Source organism: Hypomesus transpacificus, unplaced genomic scaffold (assembly GCF_021917145.1).
Source record: "Hypomesus transpacificus isolate Combined female unplaced genomic scaffold, fHypTra1 scaffold_42, whole genome shotgun sequence".
Taxonomy (NCBI): Eukaryota; Metazoa; Chordata; class Actinopteri; order Osmeriformes; family Osmeridae; genus Hypomesus; species Hypomesus transpacificus.
Window position 1 is genome coordinate 1,961,682 of NW_025813938.1, and position 26,174 is coordinate 1,987,855.

Sequence of the window (26,174 nt, forward strand, 5' to 3'; positions counted from 1 at the left end):
ACCACCCACACCCCTCCACCCAGCTCCACCACCCACACCCCTCCACCACCCACACCCCTCCACCCACACCCCTCCACCACCCACACTCCTCCACACCCCTCCACACCCCTCCACCCACCTCTCCACAGCTGGACAGATACCACAGAAGAAGCCAGCACACACACCAGACCTGAACACACCAGACCTGAACACACCAGACCTGAACACACCAGACCTGAACACACCAGACCTGGACACACCAGACCTGAACACACCAGACCTGAACACACCAGACCTGAACACACCAGACATGAACAGCTGTGTTTACAGACACACTGAGGCCCGCTGACAGGCAGGGAGGCACGGACATGGGGGGTGGAAGAGAAAGAGAGAGAGAAAGAGAGAGATAGAGATAGAGATAGACAGAGACAGAGAGAGAGAGAGAGAGAGAGAGAGAGAGAGAGAGAGAGAGAGAGAGAGAGAGAGAGAGACAGAGAGAGACAGAGAGAGAGAGAGACAGAGAGAGAGAGACAGAGAGAGAGAGAGACAGAGAGAGAGAGAGAGAGAGAGAGAGAGAGAGAGAGAGAGAGAGAGAGAGAGCAGGACTGAGTCTCTATACCTCCACTGCTGACAGGCGGACACACATGATGAGTCATGGACATAAACAGCACTGTACTCCAGAAGATACCACTGGCTATTTGACTGTTTATTTTAAGTGGCCATAAAGTCTTTAGATAACAGCTCTAAAAATATCATCCTCTGGCTCCACATGCTTGCTGTAGACTACAGAGGTTAGCATGCTTAGGACTTCACTGCTTTTATTGTAATTGAGCCCCTGTTCAGAATTAGCCCAGACAGCTGGCATTGTCCCCACCAGCCTCCTCTCTCTAGTCTCCCCCTTCTAGGAGAGGCCCAGATCAGCCTCGGCCCCAGCCCCGGCCCCACAGCCCCCCAGCCACCCAGCCACGACCCATTTCCGAGGGGGTTGGAGTGATCAAAGCAGCACTTTGGCTCTGGAGGTTTGGACCCTTGGTTCTGACCCGGGGGTCAGGCTGGAGTGAGAACCACTTGACCGCAGAGGAATGTTATTTGGACGCTGTGCCGGCCTGCAAACACTGACAGACAGGCCCTTTCCTCCTAAAGCTGAGACACAGACAGGTCCTTTCCTCCTAAAGCTGAGACACAGACAGGTCCTTTCCTCCTAAAGCTGAGACACAGACAGGCCCTTTCCTCCTAAAGCTGAGACACAGACAGGCCCTTTCCTCCTAAAGCTGGACTGTCTCAGCATCAACGGAAAGGGAAGCCTGTCTTTATAAAGACACAGTACATTTGCCTGTATTCCACTACACATTCTGTGGCTCTAATTTTGTGTGTGTGTGTATGCATGCTCGGTGTGTTAAGTGTGTGTGTGTGTCTCGGTGTCCCCGCCTACTGGGTTACGCCAGAACTGTCAACGTTCCATCGTTCCTGTCTCTAACCCACACAGGTGGACAGGGGTCAAGTAAGGTCATCATGCATGCGTGGAAAACAGCAGCTTTGTAACAGCAGACCCTCCCTCCCCTCCGTGCCGGCTGACAGACAGCATCAGCAGCTGACCCTGAGGACTCTGTCCTTCTGTCCAGCAGGACAACAGAAGGTAAAGCCACACATACCTGCCAGATATCCCTCAGAATGTCCTCCACACTCCCACACAGAGCCCCTGCTTTCCCCTGTCCTGGCAGCTTGGCCGCCATGGCAACAACTTTCCACCGGCCTGGCAACCCTCACCTCCTGTGCACTCTTTCCAAACGGAGCGTGCTTCGTATCAGAGGTGCAAAGCCTGTCATTTCGACCGCGCATTAAACAGATGACAGAGTTTAGCCATGTCAATCACCTACTGTCACGTCTCATTTGCTAGCCCCAAACTAGTCATGTACTGACTCGGTGTGTGCGTGTGATCAGAGATGTATTTCTCACCCTCTAACTAGTGTGTGTAGCCTGTATGTGTGTGTGTGTGTGTGGGTGTAGCCTGTGTGTGTGTGTGTGTAGCCTGTGTGTGTGTGTAGCCTGTGTGTGTGTGTGTAGCCTGTATGTGTGTGTGTGTGTAGCCTGTGTGTGTGTGTGTAGCCTGTGTGTGTGTGTGTAGCCTGTGTGTGTGTGTAGCCTGTGTGTGTGTGTGTGTGTAGCCTGTGTGTGTGTGTGTGTAGCCTGTGTGTGTGTGTGTGTGTGTGTGTGTGAGAGCCGTAAGTGTTGGTTCTATCTGTGCTGGCATCAAGCTGTCTAGTTGTTAGAAAGAGACAGAGGGTCTGATGATAAGAGTCTCTTCAGCTGGCAGCTCGCTGGTTCTACTCTCTGCACCCAGTCACAACACACAGCTGACCCACTTTCCCTGCAGTACAGCACCCTCTGTTCAGCACTGGCTGCCCCTGGCAGGAACGGTTCCTCAAAGCCCTCACACTTCCAGACTGTTCCATGATGTATTCATTTAGAAGACACGCATGTGGTGGCGGTGAAGGGGGAGATTTGAACCTGCGACTTCTCGATCTGCAGTGAAATACTCGACCCACACTCATCTAACACACTTATCTAAGCTCTGAGACTTCCAGACTGTTTGTGTTGAGTCTTTAAAAACAAACTGTCTAGCAGCCAGACACGATGGGGAGTCGTGGGGAGAAGTTGGGAGCTGTTTGAAGAGTCATGGAGATTTCAGGCTTGCTGACAAACAAGTCACTTCCTCCCACAGCAGGAAGTGTGTCCCTTTCCCCGACAGACACACATTCTCACACGCACACACACACACACACACACACACACAATAACAGCACTGCCAGAGGTCCAGTAACGCTGGGATTAAATCTTGAAACTCACACTCTGATTCTGTCACACAAAAACAGAAACGGTCACTGAGAGCTAGAGGCCGGCAGGGGAAGGAGAGCGAAGGGAGAGAGATGGTCGGGCTCTGATCCGGGAGGAGAGGGGATGATGTGGGATAACAATAGATGAAAACGTTTTGCCGTTGGAACATTTGATCCTCTGGTTAGAGCGTGAGAGGACAGCACTGCACGTACGGCTGACAGGAGGGTTAATACTGCATACCTGGCAACCCAACCACAAGACTCTTTCTGGTCCAACAGCCCAGAGATAAACCCCGCCTATGAAAGAAACTAAACACGCAGGTAAACTGATCAATCACTCCCATAAACAAAACCAGGTTCCAATCAAAACCTCAGATGGCCACACCATTTTAAAGGGTCATATTCCACATTAAAGGGACGTGACAGATGAAAGCTGCTCTGATTAGACACTCGAGGACTAACAGGAAGGTTAGGAGGGATAGGCGTCACGTCAGGAGGGTTGAGCGGTACCAGGCTGTTGCTGCGGGAGACGACCCCCAGCAGGGAGGAGGTGGAGGAAGAGCGGCGTGTGGCGAAGGTGGGGGGGTGGGGCACGGCCACGGTCTTCGTCTCTCGAAGAGCCTCGGGAGTCGTTGTGTGCTCCGGCCCCCACTCTTCTCTGGGCGTCCCCTCTGTGTCCCGGGGGCGGGGGTCTGGGTGGAGTGGGGCGCCGGAGGGGGTGTCCTGGTGGAGGGGTGGAGGAGCCGCTGGCTCGGGGAGACCCAGGGCCAGGCACAGGGCTTCAACCTGCCGGGCCAGCCTCTCCTGCTGGATCCTCAGCCTCAGGTTCTCCTCCTGGAGGCCGGCCAGTGCGGAGGCCAGGGGGGCAACCCGCGCCGAGGCCTCCTCCAGCTTGGCGTTAACCCGCTTCCCGAAGGCCTGCATGTCGGTGTGGATCTCCCCCACCGCGCAGCGCAGTCTCTGCTCCAGCCCACACACCCCTCCCTCCTCCTCCTCCTCCTCCTCGTGCTCCCCCTGGGCCAGCAGGTCCCCGATGGCCTCCTCCAGACCAGCGTCGGCACACGGGCTGTCCGGACCGCACAGCGCCCCCGGTGGCTCGGAGGCCGGGAGGAAGTCCAGGTGGACTCCAGGCATGGCTGCTAGAGTCGCCGCTGACGTCTTAACAGTCCTCTGTCACCCCGCAAGTCCGGCCGCCTCACTTCCTGTTTCCTCCCAATCAGGATCCAATCGAGTTTAGAGGAGAACTGGATCAGGCGCTGTGGGAATTGGGAGAACCCCCCCCCCTTGGAAACGGTTTGTGAGAGGAGAGCAGGACGGCGACTGTGCCTCTTTGGGGACGCGGTCCGGAGCAACACTCGCTCTTTATACACTCGCAACAAATCTGCCCTCTTCAGTGTCCCAGCCGTGACAGCCAATGAGCATGCACGGAATTCCGTTTCCAAGGCAGCGGAGGCCCCGACCCCCTTTTTTTTTCAGGTGCCGTGGACGAGTCTATTTATCACTGGCCGTGCCATTATTCCACTGAGCCAGGCAGGGACCGAGGCGGAGGGGGGGGGAGGGTTGCTGGTGGCAACAATTCAACTCCCCCCCCCCCCCCCCCCCTCCGCCCACCAAACTCTTTCAACTCCCCCTTTTATTTAGAGCTTGTCCTTCACACCTCGATTGGCAGGCAACTGGGTCTTAGGATGGAGCCCCGGGCAGGCTGCAGGAGTTCTACTGCCCTAAAAGCGTTTCTGACAAAGCCCAGACCGTCACACCTGCCTGAGAGAGAGCAGTTGAAAGGTTGGGGGTTGCAGGAGAGATCACGGAGGGACACACAGAGAACCGACTGTAGAGAGAGGGACTGGAGAGAGTCCCTCCAGAGAGCTCCAGGATATCTCTGCTACGAGGGGGAGCTGGGCTCTGGTCCTTCCTGGCCCTGACCCTGACCCACCCTGGTCTTGACCCTGGCCCACCCTGGTCCACCCTGGTCCTGACCCTGGTTCTTCCTGGTCCTGACCCTGGTCCTTCCTGGCCCTGACCCTGGCCCACCCTGGTCCTGACCCTGTCCCACCCTGGTCCTGACCCTGGCCCTGGCCCTGGTCCTGACCCTGGCCCACCCTGGTCCTGACCCTGATCCTTCCTGGTCCTGACCCTGGTCCTTCCTGGCCCCTGGCCCACCCTGCTCCTGACCCTGGTCCTGACCCTGGTCCTTCCTGGTCCTGACCCTGGCCCACCCTGGTCCTGGTCCAACCTGTCCCTGGCACAGTGAAGGGTTCCTGGATCGGAGCGTTGATCCCTGGCCTGGCTGTGCATGCATCCCCACACGGTGTCAGTCCAGAGGAGATGGTGCCAGCTGCTCCTCACTGACGTGCCCTGAGAGCTCGGTGCGTCAGGCTGAAGGCTCTGAGATGTGTGGCATGCTGTGTGTTTACAGGAGGCCGCGCAGCGCTGAACAGGGTCAGCGTTCATGTGCTGTAGCGATAAGCACTGTGACACTGTTCCAACGACGCACTTCTGGCCTTGAACACACTGAACACATTGTAGTAACTGCACTACAAGCATGTTGTTTTGGATCAAAAGGTATGCTAAATGAATAACATTTTAAAGTATGTTCTGTATGGCATTGTTCACGAAATAATGCGAATGAAATTGGCATTCCCTTCAACCAGATATTACCGATAGTCTTTTTAGTCCACAGTGCATGGAACAGAGAGACACTTTCTACATAGTCTTAATCTACGTACATGTGGATTTCTACTAGCATCTGTGTGTTGGTGGTTTCAGTGTGAATCTAAAGCAGCTGTTTGACTCAAACGGACATTAATTGCGTCCGTATCAGATAAGTGACGATGCGCTTGGCGGCCTCTTCAACTATTTACAAGAGTGTTGCTAAGAATATTCCCAGCAGCTTTGTCCTGGACATGGCAGTAATGAGACAGGGCTTTCAGACTGACCCCACTCTCTCTCCAAACAGACACACCTGTCATGGCTAAATGCACTTAAGAGAACAAGCGTACATAAACACAGAGATAAAACAGGTACCAAGTAGACAGAGGCCGGGCATTTCCTTCCAGATGAAAATGACTCGTACAACCAGTGTGTCGGATTGGTTTCACCCCCGAAAAACACCACTTGGTCTCATGCGTCCAAACCAGCAGTCCCCTTCCCATAGGCACCAGACCAGACTGCAGCAGTGACGCCCCGTGTGTCTCCCCAGGCTGCGCCGACAGCGGGGAGGTCCTGGGGTCCGTACCAGGTCCACCCAGCCTGGCAGGCTGTCAGGGGGTCAGAGAACAGGGCCCCACGGAGCCCCTCTGGTGGGCTCAGCCAGAGGCCCCTGGCTGGCTGTCATCACCCACCCTCTCTCCTGCACCCCGGACTCTGAGACATGGGATTTATGGCCCGGGCAGACAGGCAGTGGACAGAATGGACGTGAGGCAGACAGGTGGGCACAGCTGTGTTCAGACCAGACCAGGGTCAGAACGGGCATCCATAACCCTGAAGCAGCAAGTCTCAGCCTACTGTCACACACACACACAGTACACACACAGTACACACACACACACACACAGTACACACACACACACAGTACACACACAGTACACACACAGTACACACACAGTACACACACACACACAGTACACACACACACACACACACAGTACACACACACACACAGTACACACATTCTGACTTATCAATCAAGCTGACCCCACGACGAGTCAGCGCCTCTCTCTTGTTCTCTCTCCTGGTGTTCCACCCCTCTGTCTGTCTCTCCTCGCCCTCTCCTGATTGGCCCCTTTCTGTGATTTATCTTCCGTGAGGAACAAGCCGTCTGTCTGAACTACCTTCACTCGACACACATGCATCAAAGGATTCCAGTCACACATACGCAACACCAACATATCTGTACCTACGATATCTGAGTGCATGTGTCACTACCACACCAGCCCTCTATTCTGCCTCGATCCCAAACTGTGTGGCTCTCCTTAGCGGGGCGTCCTTAACGGTTCACAGGGAGGAGAGCGCTGATAAGAACCGGGGGAACGGGGACCACCAGAGCAGCTGGAGACCACCCCAGCAGATCTGAGAGATTTTGCTCGCTCCGCCAACCAACAGCAATAAAAACTGATTAAAAGAACTCTTAAGAACACAGTTAAATCCACTATCTCTCATCTCGGATTACGCCATCATCCCAAACAAGGGACGTTTTTTTTTCCCGGAGCACTCACAGTTACTGTTGTTGAACAGCTCGTACCATATATAGCCCCCCAGCCACCACACACACCCCAAAACTAACTCTCCCACTCCCCTGATGTTCCAGGAGCGACCAGGAGGTGGCGCCCTCTCTGGCCCCAGACCAGGCGGGTGGCGCCCTCTCTGGCCCCAGACCTGCCCTCCTCTGGGTGATGCTAACCTAGAGTGATACGTCTGCCAGCAAAACTTCTCACAATCTCATTAGCCAGGCTATTTCCATGGCCTGGGTAATGAGGGAGAGGGAGGAGGGGGAGAGGGGGGGGGGGGGGAGGGGAGAGGGACAGGGAGACGGGGGAAGGAGAGGAGAGGAAGAGAGATTTTTTCCCCATCTCAGTTTCTTACACTAGCCTGACGTTGTCATACTCTAATTCTAGTCAAAATATGAGTCTGAAAACTGTCCGTTGGGCTGTGACTATGGGGCGTGTTTCAACCGAACTCGTAAAACAAATGCCTCTTCGCTCAATTGGATAGACCTACAACCAATCAGAGCAACGTAATATGTTGTTTGTTGAAAATGAATTCAACCCAAGCGCTCTTTCGTGACGTTGTTGATTACGTTACTGTTGATCATCTGTGCATCATCGTATAAAGCCCGCCCTGGCAATTTCATTGGTCCGTCCCGATTCTGGTTTTCTGTAGTTGTCCCCAATACGAGACCCTCCAGACCCAACTTCCCGACCAAATTTTTTTGTGGGCGGGGAGAAGTTGGGCTGGCTGCCAGGCTACTCTCACACTGCAAACACCCACAAATTCATCAAATGTAAGCGTAGAAATACTAGTTATGCGCTTGCTTATGCTGAAAACAAGTCAATGTGGGTGCCAGCGCAGGACAAACATGTTTGTTTTGAATCACTGTGGCGCCCAGATGCAGACCTGAGGTGCTAAAGCAGCATGTGATTCTAGCAGGCTTTTGCAGACCACCACACACTGGCAACATGTCACGTTTGTCAGGTTCAGTCCTTTCTCCTGACTGCTATGACAGTGGACATGATGCCAAGTTAAAACTCGGATGACTGATGTGTTCACCATGCTATATCCTAAGGGATTAGGACAACCTGATTGGTCAGAGAAACACCTAGAACCAATAAACATTTGACAGATTTAGTCTCAAAGCTAAAACAGTAAGAGCAGCGTTGACATGTACAGTACCTGTTTGTGTTGGCGAGAGTCAGTCAGTCAAGCAATCAAACATCTCCTGATGAAACGTGGATGAACTCGCTCTCTATTTAACCGTAACTGTCAGCTTGTGTGAGACACCAGTCTTATCTGTGTCTCAATCTGTGTGTGTGTGTGAGAGAGCGTGCGTATGCGTCTCACCCTAGGCCTAACTAGTTAAGACAGTCTAAGGGCACATCTTCAATCCCCCCACGCCCGAGCCCAAGCCCTCCCCCAAAACAGCTCCCTCCTCTCAGCCCTGATCAACCTGCCCCCTGATCCCCTTAACCAGATTACTGCTTCCCTCTGCATGGGGGTGGAGGACGAGACCATTTAAGAGTAAACAAAATGACCCAATGCTCCAGCTCAACGCCCCCCCCCTCACCCTCGCCCCCCCCCCCCCTTTCAACACTCCTGGCTAATGGATGTTAGTGTACACACCCCCTCTCCCCCACAGCACTCTAGGGCCTAGGTGGGGGGCTTGTGGCGAGGGTCAACAACTCTACTAGATTGCCTGACTAGATATCTTCACAAAACAGCATTCAGCATCTGACCACCAATCACGGCTTGAGAACCAGGGAAGGGGCGGATGCTCTGGAGTCCCCTGAGAGGAAGTGATGAACGAATGATGAAGGGGGGATGAAGGGGAGGGGGGGTGAAGGAGGGATGAAGGGAGGCTTGCACTGCAGGAAGGCGTGCAGAGCCTGGAGGTGTGGAGGCGAGCGACTCCAGTCCGACAGGTGGGAGAGAGGAGTCCTTCCAGACACGAAGAGGAACGCTCAGAGGGAACGAAGAGGAGCGCAGAGAGAGCCGGAAGCCCCGCCCTCCCTCCCTCTCTCTCTCCTTCTCTCCCTCCCTCCCTCCCTCCCTCCCTCCCTCCCTCCCTCCCTCCCTCCCTCCCTCCCTCCCTCACCTCCTCTCATACCTTACAAGGACAAATGTGACCGGCTACCCACTTTGTATTTCATAAACACCCTCCTTCCTTGTCCTCTCTCTCCCTCCCCCCCCCCCTCTCTCCTTTTCATTACACTTCTACGACACTTGAACTAAGTGACCTTTATGAAAACAAAACGTAAAAAAATCCACCAAAATCCACTTATTAAAATCGAGAGTTGACAGGAATTCAACTCCAGATCACACAACTTGTACTCGCTGAGGGTTTTAAAGGTTCTGGAACTAAATCTTACCTGATGATAAGACACTTTGTTACACTGTAGCCTGTTGAGTTAACAGTATAATTGTCGTGCCTGGTAGCTGAGATGTGGTTACTGTGCACTTTGACTGGTAAATATAGACAGTATATTGTCTCTGCCCAACGAAACACTGACAGAACTCTACACTCCTGGTGCCTGATGCCCGACTGTGCTCTCCATATGCACCATTTGCATTTGTCTTTGGATAAAAGCGTCTGCAAAAAGAATGAAAAGGTCCGATGTACCTTGAAGGAGGATCCTGACGTGAGGCTGGGGGGGGAGGAGGAGGAGGAGATCTTGAAGGGCGACGCTCTCAGGCCCAGGGTCAACTCTAGAGACACAAACATCAACAAGGCCTGTAAAACACAGTGTACTCAAGCAGAGCTCCTGCACTGTTTAGGCAGTGTTTACCCATAAATATCTGTGAGTTAAACAGACACAAATCCTCAGAACGTGTGGAAGAACATGGCGCAACGCAGAGAGCTGGAGATGAATACTTCTCAGGTCACTTACGCTGCCAAGCTGTCGTAAACCCAGAGGTTTGAGTCGCTAACACGGGCACCGCAGCACAGCTAACGTAAACATTCCTGTTCATCCCTCTCCACGTACACACATTTACCCTTTTTGGAGACTTAACCGTGCACAAACACACACACACACTTTAATGTCCACAGCTATAGAACAGGCGTGATGCAGACTTCCAAAAGCTGTTGGGTGGTGCTGAGGGAGATGGAGACATTTTCCAAAGCCTGTCTTCAGTCACCCACACACCCACACACACACACACACACACGGTTAGCACCCAAAAAAGGAGTTCACGGCCGTCACAGCAAACTGGGCTTAGCAGAGACAAACCGGGTCTTCTGGAAGAAGCGCAGTGGGGCTGTCGGGAGGGGGGGGGGGGGGGGGGGGGGGGGGGGCTGGGCAGAGGAGGGGGCCTGGGGGGTGTAAGAGACTCACTGGGGGCTCTGACAAGCCCGTTTCAGGCATGGTCTTAAATAAACTGTTTGGGTTGGAGGTCCCGGTTGCTGGGAAAGGTTTCGAACACAAGCCTGGTTGTTTGGATAGATCTCCACAGCAGCTGTGACTGAGCTGCTTCTGGGACAAACCAAGATACACCCCACACACACCTCCTCACACACACACACACACACACCTCCTAACACACACACACACAAACACAAACCTCCTAACACGCACACACACACACCTCCTAACACACACACACCTCCTAACACACACGTTTCTCCTGCCTGCCTCTAACTTCATAGACTGGGCCCGGGTGAGTGCACAGGCCGGTCAGTCCGCAGTCTGACTCCGCAGGAATGTCGTGGAGAGGCAGCATTGTGCTGCGAGAACACCATACAACCCGCTCATTGTTTAGCGTCTCTGTTCCCAACCTACTGGCCTCCACCTCCTCTACACCCATACAGCCTGGCCCAGTAGGACAGCATAGCCACTCTGCTGTCTTATCCTGTTCTCTCTCCCTCTCCCCCCCTCTCTCTCTCCTCCCACTAGTCCCAGCTCCCCGGCCCGGACTGACCCGGGTCAGGATCAAAGTCGGTGTTTTGTGGCTGGGTTCGCGTGGCGCCTCTTGTCTCTGACATCAACAGGGAACCCAGTGTGACGGGACTCTAGAGTGGGGTTAGGACAGAGGATACATATCTAAACCACCGCCCCCCCCCCCCCCCCGCCCTGGTCTAGGCATAGTTACATCGCCTCTGTACGTACACACACACACACCGAGGATGGTTAGCTGAGCTGGCTTTGGCACTAAGCTTCAGCATAATCATTTCAGAAACTCCAGCACTAAGCAGGAAAACATCTCCATAAAAAAAATAAAAAAAACTCTGCTTCATTGCCACGAACACACGTGTCGGGGGTGCGTGTGTGTGTGTGTTTGTCGACGCCTGTTCTCCTACCTGCTCTCTGTCCCACAGTGTTGGTGGTGAGGCGGGGGCCCATGGGGGCCAGGGGGGCCATTCCCCCCCTGGAGGAAGAGGACGTGCGGCCATCCTTGATCTCGATGGTGAGGAAGGTCTTCATGTCGGGCTGGGACGCTGCCTGGCTGTCCCTCGTCACAGCTGTTCTCCCTGGGGTCTGCTCTGCCTCGCCGAAGGTATGCCTCAGCTTTTCAGCCGTCTGCCTCGCCCCGCCCACGCCGCTCCGCGATTGGTCAGCCGAGGATTGGGGTTGGGTGGCCACGCCCCGCGGCCAAGAGGAACCCTGCCGTTGGCTCTCCGAGGAGGAGGAGGATCCGAGGCGGGGTCTCCCGGGCCGGTCTGCAGGGGTGCTGAGGGGCGAAGCAGTGGTTCCGGTCGACTGAGGTGTTCCCACCGAGGGGCCCTCGAAGAACTGGGCTCTGGCCAGGGAGCTGTGGCTGGCTGGAGGAGGGGGGGGCCCCGTTCCTCAGAGAGCCCCTCTTCAGCAGTGAGATGCTCGGGCCGGGGGCGGGGCCGGGCTCTGTGAACTTGCGCACCCTGTCCCGCACGGAGTTGGCACGGCTGAACGGGGCCGACGGCGTCTCTCTCTTCTCTGGCGCTGCGGGCGTGCGAGTAGAACACTTGATGAACCGACAGAACAGAACCCAGATGGGACACGGGCGAGTGTGCGAACAGAGACAGACCTGCTCTCTTCGAGTGTGCGAACACAGAGACAGACCTGCTCTCTTCGAGTGTGCGAACACAGAGACAGACCTGCTCTCTTCGCTCCTGACTCAAACTAACCCCTCATCACCGCTGGAACACTGTCTCCAGGGGCAACATACAGCAAATCCACTCAACTCAAAAAAAGTCTTACTCTTCTCCAAGTCTCCTCCTCTCACAGCTCTCTACAAATCCCTTTTTTTCCCCCCCAACTCTCCCTCTCTCGTGCTCCTGCCTCCTTTTGCTAGAATTCTCTCCCTCCTTCCATCTCTCACTCCTTGTTGCCGTAGTAATGAGCGGACAGAGTCTCCCTCTCTCTCTCGCTCTCAGAGGTGACGGGGGGGGTCAGATCTTGAGCACCCTGAGGTGATTTGGCCTGCTAATCTTCGGTCACTCATCTCATACTCACGTCACGGAGGGAGTAAAGGGAGGGAGGGAGGACAGAGATAGAGTAACAACAGAGGTTCATATTCCAGCCAGAGAGGAAAGAACAAAGGGAGGGAGAGAGAGAGACAGAGAGAGAGAGACAGAGAGAGAGAGCGAGAGCGAGAGCGAGACAGAGAGAGAGAGAGAGAGAGAGAGAGAGAGAGAGAGAGACAGACAGAGCGAGAGAGACAGAGAGAGAGATAGAGAGAGAGATAGAGAGAGAGAGAGACACAGAGAGAGAGAGAGAGAAAGAGAGAGAGAGAGAGAGAGAGAGAGAGAGACAGAGCAAGAGAGAGAGAGAGAGAAAGAGAGAGAGATGGAGAGAGAGAGATAGAGAGAGAGAGACAGAGAGACACAGAGAGAGGGAGAGAGAGATAAATCCATCTTCCTTAGATGTTAAGTGTTTTTACACAGCTAAGTGTTTACATGGGAAGAGACTGGGGACTATCTTTCCTAAAGAGGTTGCATCCTGCGCTCCGACTGTGTTCCCTGTGCTCCACCCCTCAGCCCTGACCCTATACGGTCATGCCTCCCCCCCCGCCACCACGCCTGATGGAAGCCATGGCGCTGGGACGGGGGCAGGGTGCCCCGTGAGCCATTACTCAGGAGCTAGGGACGCAGTCCTCCTGCTCTTCACGGGAGACTCTCAACACCCTCAAGCTGTAGCTCTCTATGCCACCAGGATGAATGGGAGGTTGTGTGTCTGGCAGTGAGTGTTTGTTTGTGCGTCTGGCAGTGAGTGTGCGTTTTTTGTACTTTGAGTGCTTACCAGAATCTTTTACTTTGCCCAGGGGTGCAAACGCAGGCTCTCTGCTTAGCAAGACCTAGTGAGAGGAAGGAGAGACAGAGAGATAGACAAAAAAAACAGAAAGAGTGAGATAGAAAGAGAGAGACACAGAGAGAACAGCAAAAGGAGAGAAAAGAGCAGACAATTAAATAATAATAGTAAAATAATAATAAAAACAACATCTCTACAGAGAAGCCCATTCGCGTGTACATCCGGACTGTAGATCAACGGATGTGAAATACAGTCTGTACAACAGCCAGATAGTCTCAGATGATGAAGCTGAGTTGATCTGTAAACGTCACCGCGAACTCTGGGGTTGAGGGGCCACAGTGACAGGAACACACACACACACACACAGTGTTTGGTGTCTCGGAACCCTGTTCTATTTAGGCCCTGGCATGTTTACAGTAGTGTCAGGAGAGCAGAGTAATCTCCGTATTCTCTGGAAGCTTCTTGAACAACCTCGAGGCCGCTGTCGAATAAACACATGTATGACGTTGACGACGTGCCGTCACGGCAACCCCGCGTTTCCTTTGTGAGGTCGTGAGCCTTCTCCTGGCTTTGGGGCAGGGTGCTGTTCGTTTGGGTCGGGTTGTGCTGGTTCTCCAGGGATGAGACGACCCAGAACCCTGCGTCTCTGACGGCAGGCCAGGAGAACCTGCGGTGAACCAGGAACTGGCAGAACCGATACGAGACCTAGGGGGACTGGACCAAGGTGTCACTGAGGAATGGTGTCAGGGCCCCTTTCTGTCAGAGAGCGGGTAGTCCAAGTACGAAGTGAAATAACACACTGCAGCTAGACCACTCCACCTTGTGGTGCAACGGCATCCTCATTTACTGAGTTTGAATGTTGAAGTAGTAATGATTAAACGGTAAGTAGCCTGTGTTTTGATAAGTATTCAAATGTTTTTATACCGTACCTTCTGTTGTAGGATGTCCACTTTTTCCTTGCCATTGAGCAGGCCATTGTGGGAGCCTGGGGCTCTCCTGGACAGAGTTGCCCCATCAGGCTGCTCTAGGCTGGGCTCTGGGATGGGCTGGGCAGGGAGGCCGTCTGGATGATGATGATGATTGGTGCTCTCCGCTTCCGAGTCCGTGCTGGAGGAGGAGCAACTCATGACCACCTCCGCCTCCTCTCCCTGGCCACGCCCCTCAGGGGCCGTGCCCACGCTCAGGTCAGACGTCCCGGAGTCGAAGCGTTTCCGTGACAGCGGGCCGGAGATCTCGGAGTCCGTGAGGGTTCTGGGCCCCAGGCTGGAGTCGGAGGTGCCCGAGTCACGCCTCTGTCTGACCCGGGACTGGGAGCCCACGCTGCGGTCCGAAGCTCCAGAGTCCAGCCGGGCCCTGAAGGCCGAGCCCAGCCCCAGGCTCCTCTCAGAGGCTCCAGAGTCCAGCCTGCCCCTGGGGGCCGTGGAGCCCAGCCCCAGGCTCCTCTCAGAGGCTCCAGAGTCCAGCCTGCCCCTGGGGGCCGTGGAGCCCAGCCCCAGGCTCCTCTCAGAGGCTCCAGAGTCCAGCCGGGCCCTGGGGGCCGTGGAGCCCAGCCCCAGGCTCCTCTCAGAGGCTCCAGAGTCCAGCCGGGCCCTGGGGGCCGTGGAGCCCAGCCCCAGGCTCCTCTCAGAGGCTCCAGAGTCCAGCCGGGCCCTGGGGGCCGTGGAGCCCCCCCCAGAGTCCGATCTCTGGCGTTGGGTCAGGACCAGGTCGGGTTCAGCTGTGGCTGGGTCACGCTGCGGCCGTCCCAGCAGGGGCCCCGGGCCCTCGTCCCTCCCCAGGGGGTCCAGAACCAGAACCATGCCTGGGTTGGAGCCTGCTGCAGGGAGACAACACAGCCTGATTAGAGGGGAACTCATGCAGCTCCTACGGTGGGCACCCGCTCATCCTCTGGAACCACGACTCACTTCCTGGTTCACTGTTTACTTCCTGGATTTCAGCTGTTAGGAACTTAGCTAGGGTGTAGGAGCTAAGGTAGGACATATAGGAAACTCAGAGGATACACACAAGATGTAGAAGATGTAGTAGGCATTTCCTTTGTGTCAGCCTCGTGTATCCTCTGACGCGGGCAGGCATCCGTGTGTGTGTGTGTGAGCAGGGATGATCAGCAGAACCATAGGTGGACGCCCAGTGCAGGAAGTGTCGGGGGTGGGGGCAAAGGGGGTGAAACCGAGACCAGGACAACTACTTCCCCCCTCCCCCGTGTCCAAACTCCGCCGTTCCTCCTCCTCTCCTCAGGAAACCACACTCCAAACAACCTGCGATGCCGACATCCTCCCCCTCCTCCACTCTTTCTGCCTCCCCTCCTCCTCCTCCTCCCCTTCTTCCTCACGCTCCCTGGGCTTGTAGAGTTGTGCTGGGCCCTCAGACACCCAACACAGCACACTCTTCCACAGTTGGATCCTGGTTGTCTACAGCAGCCATTCCCTTTTCCATTTTGTGGCACACTTGCACAGGGCTTTTGAAAAAGTTTCGATATGTAGAAAAAAAGGTTTGGGATTATTTTTATAAAAAGTTCTAAAAGGTTTGAAAAGTTGCAAATATAAGCGATAAAAAAATAAAAATAGGTTTGCATTCTTGATGAGTACTTGATGAGGACTTAACTAAACTCTACTGTACTTGATAAACGGCCAGACTGTAATATGCAGGAGGGGGAACTACTTTCCTCAGACCTCCAGGGAAATCTGTTCTCAATATATTTATTAATGTTTCATACTTTAGTTTTAATTGGTTTGCCGGCTCATAGATTGGGAATCACTGGTCTACAGTATGTCATAGACAGACACACACACACACACACACACAGCACTGTAATTTACAAAGCAAATCAAGAAGGGAAAGTCCCAGTTGTTTCCGTGGCGACCACAGCCTCCTCCTTCAACCCTGCATGCCTGGGGGTCACCAGGGGGTCATTCCAGAATCTTCTATTAAGCCAATAGATCCCTACAGCCGATGGGCTCTACTCTATAGAAATGACCTGCGCTTCATGACGCACAATCACTCGGAAATCACAAACACAACCAAACAAGCCAGCAGTTGATGAACTGGGAATTAATGGTTACGCAACGCTGTCCGAATGACAATCACACAGCTGGTGTGCAATCAACACAAACACACACACACACAAACACACACGTCTGACTCCCTCACATGTTGGTCTATGTGAGCAGCCCCGGCTAGGCCTAGTGATGAGCTCCATCAGCTCCAATTAAGAGGAGAGAGAGAGAGAGAGAGAGAGAGAGAAAGAGACAGACAGAGAGACAGAGACAGAGAGAGAGAGAGAGAGAGAGAGAGAGAGAGAGAGAGAGAGAGAGAGAGAGAGAGAGAGAGAGAGAGAGAGAGAGAGACAGAGACAACATCACTCACGTGCCCCTGCTTTGGTGGTGTAGCTATGCGGTGTTGTCCTTTGTGTGGCGTAGTATTCTGGGAAAACCCTCAGTTCTACTTGGTAATGAGAGATTTGAAAATAACCACACAAGAGTCTAAAGTGTCCCCTCCCCTCCATCCCCCCCCCCCCCTCCCCTCCATTCCCCCGGTCCACCAGACACAAACGCAAAACACCACCACCACCACAGTGAAAGGTTCTTTGGAGTGTTCAGTTCAAAGTGACTGTTTGAGGTCCCAGTCAGGATGAAGCACATTCCGTTGTTGTGTGACTCGGGACCAAACAGGTCATTTCCTAAATCACTGCCTTGTCAGAGTAGGCTAGGGGGTAACTTAGAAAACTGACGACCCCAGACCATGTATTTCCCCAAGCATCCCTGTAGATACCCCATCTTACTGATCTGTTGTGGCCGGGGAGATAAATTCGTTTGTTTGTCCTCTGTCCCCCCCAGCTCCCAGTCCAAGTTCAACCGTATCCTTTCTTCTTTCCACGGAAACGCTGTCCCGCCCGCTGAGGCGACAACCCCCTCCTCTCTGTCGCCTCCACCCCCCCCCCCCCCCCCCCGCCCTATCCTGTCGGTTCCTTACTTCCTGTGTCTGTGTCTCAGCGTTGATTCCCAACGGCTGAAACAGTCCTGTCCTGAAGCAGTCCTGTCCTGAAACAGTCCTGACCTGAATCAGTCCTGACCTGAAACAGTCCTGACCTGAAGCAGTCCTGACCTGAATCAGTCCTGACCTGAATCAGTCCTGTCCTGAATCAGTCCTGACCTGAATCAGTCCTGTCCTGAATCAGTCCTGACCTGAATCAGTCCTATCCTGAATCAGTCCTGTCCTGAATCAGTCCTGTCCTGAAACAGTCCTGTCCTGAATCAGTCCTGTCCTGAAACAGTCCTGTCCTGAATCAGTCCTGACCTGAAACAGTCCTGTCCTGAAACAGTCCTGACCTGAAACAGTCCTGACCTGAATCAGTCCTGTCCTGAATCAGTCCTATCCTGAATCAGTCCTGTCCTGAAACAGTCCTGTCCTGAAACAGTCCTGTCCTGAATCAGTCCTGACCTGAAACAGTCCTGTCCTGAATCAGTCCTGACCTGAAACAGTCCTGTCCTGAAACAGTCCTGTCCTGAAACAGTCCTGACCTGAATCAGTCCTGACCTGAAACAGTCCTGACCTGAAGCAGTCCTGTCCTGAAACAGTCCTGACCAGAATCAGTCCTGTCCTGAAACAGTCCTGTCCTGAAACCGTCCTGTCCTGAATCAGTCCTGTCCTGAATCAGTCCTGTCCTGAAACAGTCCTGTCCTGAATCAGTCCTGTCCTAAAACAGTCCTGTCCTAAAACAGTCCTGTCCTGAAACAGTCCTGTCCTGAATCAGTCCTGACCTGAAACAGTCCTGTCCTGAAACAGTCCTGTCCTGAAACAGTCCTGTCCTGAAACAGTCCTGTCCTGAAACAGTCCTGACCTGAAACAGTCCTGACCTGAAACAGTCCTGACCTGAATCAGTCCTGTCCTGAAACAGTCCTGTCCTGAATCAGTCCTGACCTGAAACAGTCCTGACCTGAAGCAGTCCTGACATGAATCAGTCCTGACCTGAATCAGTCCTGACCTGAATCAGTCCTGTCCTGAATCAGTCCTGTCCTGAATCAGTCCTGTCCTGAAACAGTCCTGTCCTGAAACATTCCTGTCCTGAAGCAGTCCTGTCCTGAAACAGTCCTGACCTGAATCAGTCCTGACCTGAAACAGTCCTGACCTGAATCAGTCCTGTCCTGAATCAGTCCTATCCTGAATCAGTCCTGTCCTGAAACAGTCCTGTCCTGAAACAGTCCTGTCCTGAAACAGTCCTGTCCTGAATCAGTCCTGACCTGAAACAGTCCTGTCCTGAAACAGTCCTGACCTGAAACAGTCCTGACCTGAAACCGTCCTGTCCTGAATCAGTCCTATCCTGAATCAGTCCTGTCCTGAAACAGTCCTGTCCTGAAACAGTCCTGTCCTGAATCAGTCCTGACCTGAAACAGTCCTGTCCTGAATCAGTCCTGTCCTGAATCAGTCCTGTCCTAAAACAGTCCTGACCTGAAGCAGTCCTGTCCTGAAACAGTCCTGACCTGAATCAGTCCTGTCCTGAAACAGTCCTGTCCTGAAACCGTCCTGTCCTGAATCAGTCCTATCCTGAATCAGTCCTGTCCTGAAACAGTCCTGTCCTGAAACAGTCCTGTCCTGAATCAGTCCTGACCTGAAACAGTCCTGTCCTGAATCAGTCCTGTCCTGAATCAGTCCTGTCCTAAAACAGTCCTGACCTGAAGCAGTCCTGTCCTGAAACAGTCCTGACCTGAATCAGTCCTGTCCTGAAACAGTCCTGTCCTGAAACCGTCCTGTCCTGAATCAGTCCTATCCTGAATCAGTCCTGTCCTGAATCAGTCCTGACCTGAAACAGTCCTGTCCTGAATCAGTCCTATCCTGAATCAGTCCTGACCCTAATTGCACGGTGAGGTGAAGGCAGGGAAAGACCTGTGTTTTCTGTCCTCTTTAAACAGACCTCTGGGCTCGACTCTAAACAGCGGTATCACTTTGGTTGTGTGAGTGTGTGTGTGTTCTCTTTTGAACCTGTTATATTCCTGGCCTTTCCCACCCTTGCCACCCACCTCCCCCTCCCCCCCAGCCTTCTAGCCAAGGACAGACCAAGGCACACCTTCAAATTATAGCGTACTGACCAAGCCAGGGTCTCACAGGGTTCGTGCCAAGTTCAGGTCAACCTCGGTTTGGATTTAGCAGATATATAAAAACGTTTTTATTCTATATATAGCATAAAAATACTTTCACCAGACTACACGTCAAGTCTAAAGAGTCCTGGTGTTGGAATGTGTTCTCTATGTGATAGTCAAATCTGTAAGGCCATAACCAAATTATGCTTGTTTATCCTCTAAATGCTAACCTCCTCCCATGTTGCTAGGCTTATCTCCTTTAAGGTAGGTGTGTGTGTGCGTGTGTGAGTGTGTGTGTGTGTGTGCGGGCACGCAGGCGTAAATGTGTCTTAACACAAAGTCAAAAGGTTTCGGGAAGGGAAATTAAACGTAAAAGCAGAGCTTTCATTCTGCTGTATTTATGGGGTAGCTAACAGAGGTCAATTAAACTGCGGCAACAGTAGCCAGAGTCATTAGCCCGGACACTGGGCAGTCTCAGAGCTTGCAAATCAAGTCATGGAAAAAAAAAAAAACCCTGACCTTCTCAATGACCCCCAGAGCAGAATGAACCTATTGGGGGGCTGTTTTCACAAGCAGTTCAGGGGAAATTACCTAGAGAGGGTCAAAGGTGTGGGTTTACAGTCAGCCTAGACGTGTGGAAGTGTCCACACTTACTCAAACTGTCACGCTTACTCACAGCTAAGTCTTAAGTCAAAGTTAATACTGTCCTATAAACATGCACCTCATAGTACAACACAGTTAAAAATGCCTGCAAGTAGATGACCCAAATGTGACTATGAGTTTGTGTGAGTATGTGTGAGTGTGTGTGTGTGTGTGAGTGAGATTCTTACCTGTCCTGTGCAGATCTTTGCTCTGCTGGGTGTGTTCTCGAACCTGAGATCTAAATCTCTCTCGCTCACCAAAGCAGTCTTTGTCTGGGTCCTGCAACAGAAAACACACCCGGCTCAAGTCAACCTATCTTCATAACACACCTACATCTACTAAAGCCATACCTAAAAAAAAGGTACAATTGAAACTGAAACGACAGCGATACCCATGTTAGAGCTTTGTTTAAATTTGCCTAATCTGCTCTGACGTATCCCAGGACAGTGTTTCTGTTTCTGTCCAGTGATCCACCAGGGCTAAACCAGGCGGACACCAGATCCTCCACCCCACCCTGACTGATCGGATCAGTTAAAACATCAGGTGCACGGAGACCTGGAGGTCGAGGGTCGATCAGACGAGCCTGGTGTAGAGGTTAGAGGTCACTCTCCTCAGAGCAGGAGAGTCTTGATGCGGTCGGGTCTGTGCGGCTGAGATAACAAGCCTCTCCCTGCCCTCCTCACCCAGGGAGATCTCCAGCTCTAGGGCCTCCCCCCTCTCCTCCTCACCCAGGGAGATCTCCAGCTCTAGGGCCTCCCCCCTCTCCTCCTCACCCAGGGAGATCTCCAGCTCTAAGGCCTCCTACCTCTCCTCCTCACCCAGGGAGATCTCCAGCCCTAGGGCCTCCTCCCTCTCCTCCTCACCCAGGGAGATCTCCAACCCTCTCCCAGCCCTCCTCACCCAGCAGTATATAAAAAGAGCAGTGCGCCACTGCCATAGGTGCAACACGACACAGGAGGAAGGGCAGGAGAGAGGGAGAGAGAGAGACACGGTTCGACACATGGCGAGGGAATGGTAGAGGTGGGGATGGAGAGAAGGAGAGAGAGAGAGTCCACGCTGCCATGGCTACTGGGCCCTGGTGCATGACCTTGGGCTACACTACAGGAGGATCAGCTGTGTAAACACAGAGGCCTACACACACACACCCACATCACTCCAGACTAACCCTCAACCCCCCCCCCCCCCCCCCTCCAACACACACTTCGACACACATTCTACTCCCCTGAACTCTTTCAAACCTCCAGTGCCCCACAAACCAAACTGCCGTGCGGGCTAGTCTGTGGTACCATATGGAAAACGATTGGCCTTTTTAATTGGAATTCTTGCTCTGCTTATTTAGCAAGGTAAAACTAAGCCAGCTCCGGTGAAAGCACAGTGACTAGCTGCCTTCTGGATGAGGGTGGTACAGTGTGATACACCTACATGACCTCAGGAACTGTTAACACGAGGCAATCTCATCACGCTTGACAAACTGCACACAACCCCTCTTAACGACACGAGCACCACCCTCCCACACACACACACACACACACACACACACACACACCCCACACACACTTAAGCCTATCAGCGCAGGATTTGTCAACAACGTTATCCTCCACCGTGGGCTGATATAGGTGTCAGCTGCTCCAATAGGAAATGGCTGCCTTGTGGAAAGAGATGCCGTCAGATGAGAGAGCAGTTGGTGCTGGAGCGACCAGGCCGAACAGAGAACCTGCTGGAGCAGGGATCAGACACACCTGGGAGGGGGGGGGGATGATTGGATCATCGTCATGCTTTGCTGACCGTGACATTCACCACCTAGAGCGGCTTTGTGGGACAGAGGCTGATTAACGGTCTCACTGTCACGGGCCAGGGTGTGTTGGAACAGGGAACCATCTAGAACATACAGGATAGTGGTCCCTGAGGTCAGCACTCAAGAAAGAAAGACAATAAAGTGACTGAAAAAAGTTGGGGGTTGGGAGATAATGAGACAGTTTAGCCGTAAACAAAATGAAAGAGTAGACAACTCCTTTCTCCCCTCCCCTCCACCAAGGCTAGCAGACGGTCGTGGTTTCACAGTTCCTCCTAAACCACAGGGAGCATATTTCTCCCAGACAAGGGGGACCACAAGGAGAAAGAGAAAGATGAAGTGGTGAAGGAAAAAAGAAAGAAAAGGAGAGAAGAGGAGAGTGCGTCTCCGGTGTCCTGCTGCCAGACCCCTGCTGGGATCAGCAGCCTCCACCAACGCCCCGGCCTCTACAGTCCTCCTGCCCCGGCCTTTACAGTCCTCCTGCCCCAGACTCTACAGTCCTCCTGCCCCAGACTCTACAGCCCTCCTGCCCCAGACTCTACAGTCCTCCTGCCCCAGACTCTACAGTCCTCCTGCCCCAGACTCTACAGCCCTCCTGCCCCGGCCTCAACAGCCCTCCTGCCCCGGCCTCTACAGCCCTCCTGCCCCGGCCTCTCCAGCCTCCCCTAGCCCCAGCACCTCTGAGCTGGGTTCCTGTGGCAGGACATGGCCTCACACGGGTCACACCATCGAGGCTGGGGAGGTTATTTGTATGGTAGGAATGCCGTTGCGAAAGCTCTGCCCCATAAAAAAAAAACACAAATAAAGACACCCCAACAACAATTGTCCTGTGGTCTGACCACAGAGCAGGCGTGGGCCCCTCTGGGCCCCTCTGAACCCTGCAGGACAGTAGGGCCAGCCCAGGCTCCTCTGAACCCTGCAGGACAGTAGGGCCAGCCCAGGCCGGCACCACAGCCCACCTCCACATGCCCGGGCTGGGCTCCTTCAGGGAGCTGCTACCTGGTCCTTCGACGGATCCCTTTTCCACAGAAGCTACATCCATCACACCCGAGTGGTGAGGTCACAGGCCACCAGGTTCATCCAGGGCTGTGTGTGTGTGTGTGTGTGTCTGGAGGATGGGGAAAGCCTGACAGAGGTTTTTTCCATTACTGCATGGCAATGTTTGGGAAACCACACTCACTGGCCCACCTCCAAATAAGTGAAATACAGTAGCAGCAATGATGTGGCAATCATCTTTACACTGCGCTTGTGGAAGAGACGCAACCCACACAAGAGTTTGCCCGCAAACCTCACTCTCATTCTTCACTCCCAGCACACCGATCCAAAGCAAACACTGTAAAAACGTACGTTTTCCCTCCCTTCATCGTAGTTTTCCTCTTTCTCTTCAACTCCTCGTCTCCCTCTCTCTCTCCCTTTTCATCTTTGCCTCTTATCTCTTGTGGAAGGGTTCTATCTCACGGTCCTTCTAGAGAGACCCGCCTGCTGCTATCTCTCGTGCTAGCTCTCCCAAGCTCGTCACTCACGGCTCTGTTTATGATGAGATCAGATTAAAGAACAATCAAGACTGTCGCAAGCCTCCAGCATGTCTGGTGTGCCTCACGTCTCTACGCACACACACACACACACACACAACCTTACACACACACACACACACAACCTTACACACTCACTGACACACAAACATATATACACTTTTCAGGCCTTTCATTTTCTGATGAACAAAATTCAATTTCAACGATGAATACAGTTATGTCCTGTCAATATTGATAAAAAATGATTCTGAAGTTTAGACCCCGAGGATGAATCTCACACGCCGGCAGAGAAAAAGATACAGGTGTCTCAATACTAGTTTACAGCAATTAGGCAAAGACCAGGAGTAAAAGTTCAACTGCATAGTGGTGGACCAAAAAAAAATGGTTCAAAGTTGAGCCACAAACAGCGAGAACCACAGAAGAAGAACTTTGTGACAGGAGGTGTAGAAAGGAGACATAGTTTACCTTCTCTCCTCCGTCGCTCTGCTGCTGGTTCGTCTGTCTTTCACTTTAGCAGTCAGGACGCAGTCTACTCTATCCTCCTAAGTGTCCACACTCCCTCCCTCACACTCCCTCCCTCACACACACACACACAGGCCCCTCCCTCCACTTCCCTTCTCTCCCTCTCAGTCTCCTCCTCTCTCCTTTCCTGCAGGTTAGTGGGTCGCCTGGTTGACACATTAACTTTTCACACACGCTTTTCTTCTTTCTTGTGACCCGGCGTCGTTTTCAAGAGTCTGACTTTAATGGCATGTTTCTTTACTTCTTAGACACAAAGAAACACGGGGCACTTATAGGTCGTGCTCGACCCTAAAAAAAGAATGATTTATTTTCGTACCACAAATGTTGTTTGTTGAAGCCAACATTCCTCTTCCCATATATATAATTACAGTTTGAAGGAACGTGTCCAAAATGTGTTTCTCCCTCCGACAGCTGGGAAACTTTACCTCAGTAATACTCACCATTTAAAATCGTTCATCATAAATGCAGTCATCAATAAAAATAAAAAAAAAAATTGAGAAAAAAAATAAACTGGCCATGATATCTGGCTACATGGGTTTGTGTGTGGGAATGATTGCACGTTCCTGATTTGAATGTTATTTCCTGTTGAATATCACTACACTTTGCCATGTTATAAACAGTGGGACTGTAATTAGCGGACATAGATTTCTTCAATATGTATATATGTATGTATGTGTGTCTACGTATGTATGTGTGTGTGTGTGTGTGTGTGTGTGTGTGTGTGTGTGTGTGTGTGTGTGTGTGTATGTGCTACAGACAACAATCTATAGCCCCCATCTGTCCAGGAACAATAGTGCACAGCTCAAAGAGATCTCTGTGATTGCTCTGCTGCTGATGTTGTTGTTGATGTTGTTGTTGTTGGCATCGGCCCTGACTGACCCCCCCCTCCCCCTCTCCCCTTTCACACCAGCACACCCCTACTAAACAGGAAGTGAGGTAGACAGGTTTGAGTGTTTCAGGAAACCAGATCTAAAAATGTGCAGGACACACACAACCAGTTGTGAACCAGCGTTGGCCTGTGAAAAGCAGAGATTGGGAGGTGAATTCGAGCGTGGACCACCCCCCCCCCCCATCACACCTTGTGACAACCCGGTTCCAACAGGAATGACGGCATCCAGCATGACCGAACAGCTTCCCTCTATACAAACCCTTTCTTCAGACAGCAGGACATTCATCAGAGCAGCTGCAGAAGACAGAGAGCGATCAAGCCCGGGTGAGAAGATAAGATCTAAGCTCTCGGCCGGTGACAACCAGACCATCCCACCGCCCCCCCCCATCCCTCCACTCCGTTCTGTTGACATGCATCAGTCTGTCACCTGGAGGTTTACAACCTAACAGCAGGGCAGGGCCTGGTCTGACAGTCTGTAAACTAACAGGAAAAATCGAATGATTTCATCTCGAAGAAAAGAGGTGTTGACATGGTAGTACGCTTATCCGGCCACAAGGGGGACTATCCTAACCAGAGTTCAGAGTTTGAATGGAAGTCTCCGGTTTCGCTTCAAGCAGGAGACGATAGGGGCCAAGCAAATAAAGGGAGATAAAATATCACTTCTCCCATTAAGCCTCAAAACACAAAACGTCTACGTGCTGTACACACACACACACACACACAGACCTGTTTAGCCACACTAGCAAACGTTTCAATTTCCTCTCACCCTGTGAGCGTGAGAGTGGCAGCTTGTGTAAATAACTGACCGTCCAGGCTGAACTCTGCTCGTGTCAAAGCAGGATTTACTGTCTTTACCAAACACCCCACGACCAGCATATCTTCCTCCTCTCCGGCTTGGCCAGGCCAAAAGAGGTGAGCAGAGGAAAAAACAAGACATTCCTTGCTTCGTGGCAGCCTCGGCCGCATGGTTAAGTGTGCGTCTTTGAATGTTTGCCAGTCTGAATGCGTGCGTGTGTGAGAAAGTGATGCAGAGATAGGCGGTTTGTGTTTGGGGACAGAGTAGGCGGTTTGTGTTTGGGGACAGAGTGAAGCACATACTTATGACACTGTGTGTGACTCAGTCACATGTCTGGGGCTTGGCCCTCTCTGCATTCTTCGTTGCGGTGGCAGAAAACCTCACCGGTCACCGTCGCAGGGCAAACACATACTCAACACCCACAACTGAGGCTGCGTTTAGTTTTGCTAAATGCAAGTTGACGTGAACCTTGCAACATACCCTCCTCCCAGTGTGAAAATATTATCTGACGGAAGGCAGTGGCCGAGAGAAATACCATTATCCTTTAAAACTTGCTTTAATCCAATATTTATGGTTTTATTTTATATATTTTGGTGGCATTTTTGCTTATATTATTTACGACAGAGATAGTCTTGTCGTCCCATTGTTTTCTGTGTCATCCATCACCCCAGCCCTTCA

General features: G+C 52.7%; 1 protein-coding gene across 1 annotated transcript in view; it reads right to left on the reverse strand.

Annotated features, from left to right (window-relative positions):
- The window catches only part of smtnb (smoothelin b), a 55,891-nt gene that overhangs the window by 10,197 nt on the left and 19,520 nt on the right, over positions 1-26,174 (reverse strand). The window contains exons 6-11 of the mRNA XM_047016714.1: positions 20,154-20,244; positions 14,179-15,062; positions 13,241-13,295; positions 11,802-11,941; positions 11,323-11,755; positions 9,646-9,731 (exon numbers count right to left, since the gene is read on the reverse strand). Of these exons, the coding sequence (XP_046872670.1) occupies positions 9,646-9,731; positions 11,323-11,755; positions 11,802-11,941; positions 13,241-13,295; positions 14,179-15,062; positions 20,154-20,244 (1,689 nt within the window). The remainder of the gene's footprint in view (positions 1-9,645; positions 9,732-11,322; positions 11,756-11,801; positions 11,942-13,240; positions 13,296-14,178; positions 15,063-20,153; positions 20,245-26,174) is intronic.